At 38.7% G+C, this 11,589-nt stretch overlaps 1 protein-coding gene across 1 annotated transcript; it reads left to right on the top strand.

Moving 5' to 3' along the window:
• Positions 1-3,058: 3,058 nt before the first annotated feature.
• etfa (electron transfer flavoprotein subunit alpha) lies at positions 3,059-11,496 on the top strand. Its single transcript, XM_071532198.1, has 12 exons — positions 3,059-3,162; positions 4,188-4,337; positions 4,603-4,684; positions 5,083-5,165; positions 5,392-5,491; positions 5,716-5,826; positions 6,118-6,219; positions 6,601-6,669; positions 6,772-6,854; positions 8,357-8,422; positions 9,141-9,221; positions 10,975-11,496. The coding sequence occupies exons 1-12, from the start codon at positions 3,124-3,126 to the stop codon at positions 11,008-11,010; spliced, it is 1,002 nt and encodes a 333-aa protein (XP_071388299.1). The 5' UTR covers positions 3,059-3,123; the 3' UTR covers positions 11,011-11,496.
• Positions 11,497-11,589: the final 93 nt, after the last annotated feature.

The following is an 11,589-nucleotide window of genomic DNA, read 5'->3' on the forward strand; positions in this document are numbered from 1 at the left end:
GTTACACCAGGATTTCAGCCAATCTATCTAGTTTTGCCTGTTTCTCATTAATAATTATACAATAAAAATAATAAAATTTCCGTCTTGGAATTACAGTGTTTTATGTAGTTGTATTTTCCTTCCAACTAACTGCACTGGTATTATCTGGTTTCTAGTCATTTATTTTTTGGGTGCACTGGTCCTTTTTAAGAGCTAGGCTAAGTGTGTTTTTTCTCCAAGCCCTGCTACAACACTGACTGGCTTTAGCTTGAAAGGATGTTAATTATAAAGTACATACAAAAAGCCAGCACAGTACCTGTCCCATTAGGGTAGGATAATGAGCCATGCAAAGAAACGTTTCAGACAAGATGCAAGCCATTCAATATGGTGAAGAATTAAGTTTAAGTTTAGCTGCAAAACAACTAGGCCTAACCTACCTTGCCATTTTAAAAATCAGCACAGACGAAAATATATTGCTGTAATAATATCAGAGAAAGATTACATACTTACAAGCATACAGGACACTGAGGCAAATAGACAAAGTAGCCTATTGTCTTTACATAACTGACGGACAGATGTCTGTGCTTTTTTGGAAGTGGCAACAAAGCTATTGACCTTTTGTTGTTGACAGTCATGAAAACTAGCATATAACTTTTTACACATTTATTCCTCCTTGACGCAATATCATACCTTTCATTTGCTGCACATCCCCTTTTTTCTTTTCTCTCTCTATCGGCACCTGACCAGCAGTGTTGATTGGACATCTTGCCGTTTGATTACTATGAATTTCTTCATTATGATTGACACTTTAACGGCCCTGTGCTCGCTGACTGCTCTGCTCCATCAGATCAAGTGAAGAGGTATCACTCTGCTCACAATATTTATTTTTTCTACACAGTTAATATCATTCTATTGTCGTTTTGCCCACAAATGCCTGCATCAGAATGTAAGCCATTATATTCTTTACAATCTGCCTTTGCGGGCCAAATCGTCAGAGGAATGCAACACGTTATTACAAGATATTTAATTTAGGACCAGAGTGACACCTCTTCACATGATCTATGCAACTTTGTTTTTGGCTGCAGTTTGGAGCGCTGCCTTGGCTGCTGTCTGCTCCTCACCGATGTGAAGCCCTATCAAGACTATTTCTTGTTGCGCACTTTTTTTTCATACGGAGATACTCTCTTCATTCAACTTCATTCCACATTGCACTAAGTCAAAGGCTTTTCAAAATAAAAGTCCCGCGGTTGAGTTTTTCAAAGCGGAGGCAAAATAACACAATGTCGTGGTTTATTATTTTTTTTATTTTAATCATCTTTTAATATTGGAGGGGACATATCCCCCGTTCCCCGTGCTTCCTACGCCCATGTGAAGAGCAACGTGAATCATGAGGAAGGTTTGGGGTTTTTAGTTTTTATTCATAGTTCTCCACCAGACTTGACTTGACTCTCTCTCTCTCTCTCTCTCTCTCTCTCTCTCTCTCTCTCTCTCTCTCTCTCTCTCAGATAACGTTGATTCTCCTCACCCTATCAGTTCCCATTCTTGCTCTCTTACCCTCAGTTTTCTCTCAGCTTCATGTCTGTGACAGTTCGGTGTTTTAGCTGCTAGCTGTCTTGAATTGTTCTGCAGACACAGAGGCCACATTTTGTTCATCTATAACTTAACATATCTAACCTAATTTAACCTTATTTAACCTAACATATTTTACCACATGATGAAAGTCCAAATCTCTTAATTTAAACTGTAGAAATTATTAAAGATGTTGAATTAGGTTTAGGAATATCCAACTATCCAGACAACTCTTCGCCCCTGCTGTATATCAACCTGATCAAGGAACAAATTGATTAATTCATTAAATTAATTAAACAAAACATGAAAATATATTCTAATAAGTAAAAACACTATAGCTTACATCGCGATGTGCTTACACGACTCATTTTGCCTTTTGAGGTAATGACTGTTACTCTTAGAATTTAGCATCAGGTTTACAAAGTAAAACAATTCATTTTCAGATACTAAATGTTCATAAATATTAATATTTATGCAATGGATCAAATATTGATTCTTTGGTTAGTAGGCCTATATAGTCAGTAGGCCTACGTCTACTCTTGTGAAGAACTATAGCCTACTGCTGCTTTAAAAAGAAAGGACATTTTGAGACAGCACAGATGGGTAAAACTATATTTAACCGAAGGCTAAAATGCTAAAAATAACTGGTGATGAAAATTAGCGTTTTAAAGTAGCACAATTGGCAGTTGAATCTACAATGACGCTTATTACTCATGCAGAAATTTCAAAGCGCCTGTGTATTTTATTCTGTCGCTTAGAAAGCCTCAAACTAATTATGGTGAAATTGAAAGAATTTCAATTTTCATTACAGAGTCAACTTTAAATAACAAAAAACTACTTGTGGTTATCATGCGTGCTCTTTTTCATGGATTTATGCATATATTTGACTTCAATTAACCAGTTTACACCCTTTCTGTTAATCTGACAATTATTTGTTTCGTTTCCAAGATATGCTTAAAAAAAGATCATGTTCACCGTGTGTCTTGTTTGGGACAACAAATTTACACATTTGCGTTAGGCCTTCATTTCTACTCGACGACATAGCCTATTTTAATAACAATGTATTTTATTTAACATACACTGAGCTGAAAACTAACAGATTTGTGTCAATTTGTCAAACTAGACACACGCAGACGTTGAAAATGAGACAACATTTTTCAGGGCGTTGTCCTTACAGGCTATCATTTAATTGACACTGTAGTTCTCAACTTCTCAACTCATACTCTCTCTTGTCTTAGCTGTTTCAGTGCCAAATGATACATTGGCATTACAGTAATATCAAAATGTCTTTGGTAACCAGACAGAGATCATTCTTTATCCACTCCAAACCACTGTCTTTTATACTTTCCTCTGATAAGATGACATATAATCACTCCATTAACGTGATCGTTCATGGTTTTCCCTCTATAGTACTACACCGTTTGCACACAATTTAAATGCATGCCAGCTAAGATAGGGGAAAGGGTTAAAAGTAACTGACCGTATTTGTCTCGCGAGAACTCGACTGAAACGTCAGATCACCTTTAGCACAGATTGCCTCTAGCCTCGTTGAAGAGCAAGCCAGCAGGGTCCAAGATGCATAGGGCTTTCAACAAAACAAGTTTGAGACAGTTGGTAAGAGTATGACAGTTATGAAATGACAACATTAGCTGCACAGATATTGATCTTTCACAACACTAAACAAAGTAATTGATGAAATGCGTCCGTTAGCTTGCTAACTACGTCTCAACATGTCTCTGCAGCTTGTTGGCTTGCTATCATACTAACGTTAGCAGCAGCTAGTTAGCAAGCTACATGCTAGTCGTGCTACATTTGCAAACCAGGGGAATATTTTAAATGTATGCATGTGACAGAGTTCAGAGCTTTGGTTTAGTTATTTCTGTCATTGGGTTTACGGAATCATTACTCAAAGACCCATGTAGAAAATAACGAAACTTTAGCTTTAGCCTTTGAGCTAACGTTAGCTGGCGATGTTAGCATTGTGAAGTGCTTATGAAACCTCGTAAACAACAGTTACAAAACAGAAAAATTGTCATTGTTGTCATTGGTGTCGTGAAAATTTTGATTTCTGGTGAGGAGTCTACCAGTAGATAATAATATAAGAAGTTACGTTACATTAGATAATATCATACGTTTTCATTCATATGTTTAAGTTCATCTGAATGACCTTTAAAGACTGATATTGTTCAGGCTGAGTCCTGTACAGATAAGGCTGGTACTATCCTGTTTTAACTTGACAGCGCTGATACTGCTGTTTAAGAGGTTGCATCAGCTGGTATAGGTACTTACACTGAATGGTAGTTTTTAAGTCAGTGTGTTTGTAGAATATTTGACTTCCAACTTCAGTCTACACCTCCCTTACATACATAAGAAATAGACTGCATTCAAGTTTACATTGACACTAACACTGTACGAGCAGAATCCTCTAGAACCAATGTATACTACACTTAATCCAAATATGATTAAGAAATGTAAATAATTATTACGTGATGAAAGCAAAGTATACCATTTTCTTTAAATAAAATAGCTGATAACATTGTTAGAGACATCTTTTGCAACAAACAACATTGCCAAGCAGATCTTTGATTTATTGTTAAAGGGTTATATGCTGAGATTTTGTCTTTTTTCCCCCCCAACAGACTGGTCTCATCCAAAGGTTTCAAAGTACCTTGGTGGTAGCAGAGCACAGTAATGACAAGCTGACACCTATTACACTCAGTGCCATCACTGCAGCCAGTAAGCTGGGCGGAGAGGTGTCTTGTCTGGTCGCTGGAACAGACTGCTCAAAGGTAGGCAGTGCTTTTGGGATGAAACTTGTGGTAATTTAGATCTTGGCTGTTACAGAGAGACCATGAGTGTTTTTTCTTGCTTTTATTGTATTAAATATAGACAGACATTGAGACAAACACCATGTAATATTAAGTAATGGATACGTGACAAGACAGAAGGACAACAACAAATTTATTACATGTACTTGTACATGGAGATAAACAGACTTTAAAAGGGCACCAGTGTAGTAAACTGGATTCATCCAGATGTTTTTTTTCTTCTCAGGTTGTGGAGGAAATCACTAAAGTACAAGGTGTGAAGAAAGTTCTGGTGGCCCAACATGATTCTTACAAAGGTGCTCTCCCAGGTATGTAGCTTGAAACCTGCTGTACATTATGTAGAGTAAGTTTTAATGAAAATTGATTTCTTTAGGGAAAATATAATGTGCATGTGCGTTCTTCTTCGGCAAGACCATGCTTCATATCCACTCAGTCACACACATTAATGCCTGGAAACTGCCCAATACAACCGCAGTCTTCTACTGCTGGACAGAGAACAGCTTCTGATCAATTCGGGGTAAAGTGCCTTGCTCAAGGGCATCTAGACAGTAGTTGCTGAGGGAGGGGGGAGTGTTTCTCATTCAGTTTCCCAGCTCATATTTTTTGAGGTGGTCCAGGGTTTGAACTAGCAACCTCCGGTCATGAGCTGGCCTCTCTAACCCATTGTTTACTGAGACAAAAAAACTTCTGCCGTCTTTTTCCTCAGAGGAGTTGACTCCACTTATCTTGGCAACCCAACAGCAATTCAACTTCACCCACATCTGTGCTGGTGCATCTGCTTTTGGAAAGGTAAGACATGGACAAGAGCACTACATGTATGATTTTTATTTATTTATTTTTAGAATGGTTTTAGTGATATTTTGGCTGAATCTATGATGTATCTTTTACTACAGATGGAACACTTGTATATTACACTATATACTGACTTTCCCTTGATGTAAACACTTTACTACTGTTTTGAGCAGAAGTATGATCTGTGCATATTTCCCTACTTATTCACCATTTTGTTTTACAGAACCTGCTCCCCAGAGTGGCTGCCAAGTTGGACGTTGCCCCAATTTCAGATATTATTGAGATCAAGTCTCCAGACACTTTTGTCAGAACCATCTATGCTGGTAACTAGTGTCATTTTATTATAATAATGAGCCAACTGAGCATAAGTCTTGACTAGTATTGACATGCTTCAGAAGAAACGTTAAAGAAATATGGTTAATTTTAACTGCATTTGCGACAGCTTTCAATGATGCAGATGTAGCTCTAACTTTTGTTACCACTGAGTTTTCTCTAAAGATTTTTGAGTTTTTAAATGGCTTATGTTAATAATGTTTGCATTATATAGGGAATGCTCTCAGTACTGTGAAATGTAATGAGAGCATCAAGGTCTTCACAGTCAGAGGGACATCGTTTGAGCCAGCGGCAGTGGAGGGAGGAAGTGCCACGTCAGAAGACGGTACAGTAGCTAACAGATTCATCCATACAAATATCTGTAGATAAGATAAGACTTGACTGTTTGTCTTGTTAATTATCTTACGTAAGTTACAATATTGTTTTAGCATTATGTGTGAAAGTGCTTTTATTAGATCAACCACTCTGGAAGTTGTGTTTCTTCATAAAAATGAACATATACACCTACAAAGCTTATTATTGGGTAGTTTTTATCATTGCAAATAGATGTTACTTTCTTTTTAATGCAGTGATCTGATTAATAGTCATTGGTGATCCTGTAATGTTTTGATTGCAGTGGCTGCATCCTCACCCACTGGGGTATCTGAGTGGCTGGAACAGAGCCTGACCAAGAGTGACCGTCCAGAGCTGACCAGCGCAAAGGTTGTGGTGTCAGGAGGTATGAAGTCACTAACTTCATTTTGCCATCAGCATTACAAATTATGCTCAGCGAGATGTTTTCCAAAGAGTAATTCAGACCCCACTGGTGGGTTGCTGGAAGATTTAAAAAGGGTCCCATATTGTTGAGAAGGAATTTGTTTATAAAGCCACTTTATATGTCTTGTCATCGATGCATTCCCCAACTCCCTACATTGTATGGTGTGCAGAACAAAATATTGCAGACCTGTATGCTGGTGCCATAAAAACAATCTAAATTTGCTTGGTCAGCCTACTCGGTATGCTAGAAAATCAGCTTGGCGTTTCAAGAGAATTCAGTAGCATTTGTGATCAAATGAATTTGTTGTTATATAAAAATCTGACTAATTGTTTTCTTTCACAGGAAGGGGCTTGAAGAGTGGAGACAACTTCAAGCTGCTTTACGACCTTGCTGACAAAATGAATGCCGCAGGTTAGATGGTGGTAATATGAGAATGTTATTTTGTATCATGCATTATCTGTCTGCTTGCTTTTACTTAAGTAGATTTTAAATGATATAATGTTGTGTTTTCAGTTGGTGCATCCAGAGCTGCAGTGGATGCTGGATATGTCCCTAATGATATGCAGGTTGGACAGACGGGCAAGATTGTAGCACCAGTAAGTTATTCCTCTTCTCAGGTGGCTATATAGTGCCACTTCAAATTATGTGCACAGCAAATCAAGAAAATGAACAACACACATTTTCCAGCTCTTATAAAATGGGAAACAAGTGAATAGTTGCACCCTAAACATGCTAATAGGCAATACTTGACTCCAATTGCTTTTTTTTTATATGGAGCAGAACCTTGATCAGAATGTCAGTCTGTTTCAAAAGTGTGCAAATCGCAAATACCAGTTACTTTTGACAAATGCCTGTTACTTCTCCTTTATACAGCATTCCCGAAATTCAGTATGATCAGGATGGCTGCTTTGCCCTTTAAAAAGGTTAATGTGCCATTATCCGATTCAGCTGGGATAGCCCAGCTGTGATTATCCACACATTAGGCCCCGTGAAATGTACTTGATGGCACATTTAGGGCCCTAAATGATTTAGCTGATCCATTAAAGCAGACTGCAGTGGATGTCTGGTCAGAGCCTCAGACCAGGCCAGCCTGTCTAAATTGGATTTTCCAAACGTTTTGACAAGCTTGCTGAATTTGGCTTAATGAATTAAATATAATTTGTATCGTATATGTTTTTTTCTCCCCTGCCAATCTGAAAATGCTTATTATATTATTCATTACAGGTGAAGTTCACATGCTATTCACATACAAAGTGCCCACAAAGATTATTTCTCTCTCCTCTATTACCGATTTAAGTGTAATTTATTGTTACTGAAATTAGTGCTATCAAAGGAACAAGTGTTCAGTAACACTTAACTCTCTGTGATGTTTACAGATGGTTAGTCTCTGAATTGTTCAGTGTAATCAAAGCTGTCAGAGGTTATACCTGAGCAGTCTTTCAGGGGAGTATCACTTTTAGGGAACAGCTTGGCAGCATAGGAGCGTGGCTGTAAAATTCTGGTCTGTTGGTGTCGCTGAACAATGACACTCTCTCCACACTTGAATGATTTTGCATTTAAGTTGCATGTAAATAAGTGTGTACCCACACCTGAGGGACAGTGGGTGAACTGCAGAAATATATTCTAATGGGACCATCCTGCATGAGTTTGGACAATCATGTATGAATATGTTGTTCTTTCTAGTGATACTAAATACAGATTGTGTTGTCTTTGTCTGGCCAATGGAATACAGTGCTTGATGCACTTAGTTTTTAGACTCCATAGTTTTGTGTTCACAAATTGATGCTCTGCTCTTTGAGACTCCAGCAGCAACATTGAATAAGCACTGAAATATTCATATGGCAGTGCATTAAGCTGAGAGCCAGTGATGGGTTCTCCCAGTGGGGTCGGGGAGACGGCACTGATCTCTGCCATACATCACCTAGCACCCTTGTTACTTCCCCTCTGATAGATCACACACCCTTAGTTTTCGTGCCATTGGCCAGCTGTGCTCTTGCCGTAGTTTTTGAGGTGTATTTCTCTAAAGGCCTGAGACTGTGCTTCATGTCTACAAGCAACTAACACTTATATGGTTGTCCTGCACATGTTCTGTTCACAGGAGTTGTACATTGCTGTTGGTATCTCTGGAGCTATTCAACATCTGGCTGGAATGAAAGACAGCAAGGTACGGTCACTTGGGCAACATCCCCCAAATTCTGTGTTATTTTTAACTTTTTCCATTTTTTCTGTGCATTTGTTGTGATATTTACTAGTTTTACCCTTTTTACCAACAAATGTATGACACTTTTGATGTCACATACATACATTTTGACTAAATTGGTTATTGCAGGTAGGCCTAGCTTTCAGAGTCTGGTTTGTGGGCATATTTTGCAAACATTTCTTAGTATAGAGAAATCAATACCACGGGACGTAAAAGTTTAAGTTCAGTATTCAACAGATATGCGCCTCTTCTAACCTGAGCAATTCCTGGGCAAGAGAATGAATATACATTTTAGCTTTTTCTCAAACCTACCTGTATTTGTTTTGTTTTTTGATGAACATGTACAGTCAAGCAAGCCTACATGCACACACCTACCTCAAAAACAATATGCACGTAGCACCTCAAACACAACTCTGGTCGCCATACCCCTTTTCCATGGTGTTTAAATGTTTCTATCCATCTGCTTATGCTGTCATTTACATGTAAGACACAAACTATTTCTGCAGCATCACAATTCTGTGGCATTCTGCATTTAAGTAAAAATTTTGTATTTAGTCCCTGATGCCATCATTCTGTCTGTGGACAACATAGGACACTAAACAATTAATTTGATTAAGTGCACCAAGCAGTTTGTTCATTCCGCTTTTGTGCACGTTATTCTAAACATGTCCTTTTTATTCAGACTATTGTTGCTATCAACAAGGATCCAGAGGCTCCCATTTTCCAGGTGGCTGACTATGGCTTGGTAGCTGATCTTTTCAAGGTGAGAGAGTCTTTGACTGATATTTCTGGAGTAATGTCAAGATGACCTCACATTAGGAAACAACCAAGCAGTGAGGCCAAAACACTACACTACTCATTGCTGCAATCACCAACTACCTGGACAGACACTGGATGTTTTGATAGGCAGGAGTCCAGACTGACAATCAGAATATAACATTTGCCATCTCGCTGATAAATTTTGCACGATGCATTATTCCACCTAATGGAAATGTGCAACTGTTGAATTATTGAGTTCTTGAATTAATCAGAGGTGAGTTCTGGCTTGGGGCTTGCCGTTAAGAGAGAGGCACACAGGCCTCCCACAAGCTATAAAAGGTGATCAATAGTTACCTAAAGGTCGCTGGGTGGAACTTTTCAGGTTTATATTTGGCTTCTTCTTGCCAACCCTTTTACACGCTCGGTTGCTTTCTTGTTTCTAGCTGGTACTTGAGGATAGTGAGCCAGGAGGTTGGCACAACAAACACTGGAGTCCAGTGCTGCCGGTGAAAGGCTAGTAGCTTATATTTTCATGTGTGTCCTGTTGGTCATGTTTTATTTAGCCCCTCAGTAGTGCATGAGCAGCCCAGGTGTCCTGCTAAACTCTGTAGAAGTGATGAGTAATAATAGCTAGTGGCAGTTGAGTTGTGACCTACTGGGTGAGATCACCTTACATGTGATCACTCCTCAGATAACTGATTAAAATGGATGGGCTTTCTCCTTTTTCTCCAATGGGAAATTGATACCCGGGACTAACTCCGGTGGTGACTGATGATTTAGTTTGTAGTCGTTTGACTCGGAAGGAATGGCATTCAAACAGTTTTGTACTCAAATTTACCACATAAAAGGTATTGGAACTTGTCCCCTTCAGGACCACACAACCGACATAATCAATGTGTTTGTTTATGGGACAAATGCATCCCTAGTAAAATCTTGCTCTGTGTTTATCAACCCTGCAGACACTATGATAAATGTTTGTACGCCTGCTGCCTGCTGTTGTCTTGATAAATCTCAGATGAGTCGGTGTGTGCATGACTGTATGTATAATAAGCCCATAAATCTTAACATGTGGAATATACTGGGGATGCTTAAAATGACAGGTGCTGGTGAACAGTCCCCCAGTTGTAAAGCCTGCAAATATTTTAAGTGGATGCAGCAATGATTGATGCAGAATTGCAATAACCTGTAGTTTACAGAGATGCCTAAATGTTTTCCACAGTGCATTTAGGTCTAGTTAACAAATGGTTAACTCACAATACGGTGTAGCAATTACAAAAACATGTTGCATTTTCAGCACTGCAACACACTCTTAACACTGACTATCCAATAAAGTAAAACTTTTATTTGCTAAACTTGAGGTTTTATGCCTTGAAAAAGTATTTCCATGTTTTACACATGTTCTTGAGTTACTGACAAGTTTATACACACACACACACACACACACACACACACACACACACACACACACACACACACACACACACACATACATACATACACACACACACACACACACACACACACACACACACACACACACACACACACACACACACACACACACACACACACACACACACACACACATACATCAGATAAATGCCGTAGTGCCTGTGTGAAGTGTTTGTTGGATGATTTCCTTAGTATCTCACTAGATATACAAGGCCCAACACCTCAACAGCTGCACCTTTTCTAGGTTTTCCATGTCAAGGAAATATGCTGTGTAATATAAAGTCTCCCTACTGTCTCCTCTTCAGGCCGTTCCTGAGATGACTGAAGCATTGAACAAGTGAGGAGGAACAAAGCTCCCACCAAGCTTCCATCCCACAACCCGAACTTGGGAATTCAGACCGCAGCCATGATGGGGACCTGACCTACAGCCTCTGCCTTAACACATTTCTGAAGCTATGTATGTCTGGGTTCATAAATTATTTCATCATAGTCTTCTCTCTGGCTGGCAACAGAAGAACATTCTCAGTCTACAAATAAATGTCAGTTTTTATATACCTAAGTATTAAATGTCCATGAATATGGTTTTACTGTATTTAGCTTTGGTAGGGGGATATTGTACATCTACAGTAGTACATATTTTGTAATTTTATTTAACTTTCTGGCACAGTAAAGGTCATCTTTGGGAATGCTTAACTTGTCTGTGACTCCATGATGTAGTTGACAGTATAATGTAGTTTTTCATGCAGACCTAGAGGCTGTCTGTTTCATCTGAGATGCTCTAGGAAAACTTATGGCATGTATTAAATCGACAACTAATGACAAGTGTTCTCATTTTGCCATGTTTTCCCTTTATTGGCTTCCTTCTGCAATTCTTTCTTCCCATGATCATTATACAAAATGCCTGTTGACATTAACATGAA

The sequence above is a fragment of the Centroberyx affinis genome, unplaced genomic scaffold (genome assembly GCF_046629955.1).
Source record: "Centroberyx affinis isolate AG114_WGS23_722 - 3 ecotype Tasmania unplaced genomic scaffold, CSIRO-AGI_Caff_v1 ptg002167l_1, whole genome shotgun sequence".
NCBI lineage: Eukaryota > Metazoa > Chordata > Actinopteri > Beryciformes > Berycidae > Centroberyx > Centroberyx affinis.

Coding starts and splice junctions, on each gene's coding strand:
- etfa (XM_071532198.1), top strand. CDS start 3,124: ATGCATAGGGCTTTCAACAAAACAAGTTTGAGACAGTTG. Junction 4,338..4,602: donor CTGGAACAGACTGCTCAAAG/GTAGGCAGTGCT, acceptor TTTTCTTCTCAG/GTTGTGGAGGAAATCACTAA. Junction 4,685..5,082: donor TTACAAAGGTGCTCTCCCAG/GTATGTAGCTTG, acceptor CTTTTTCCTCAG/AGGAGTTGACTCCACTTATC.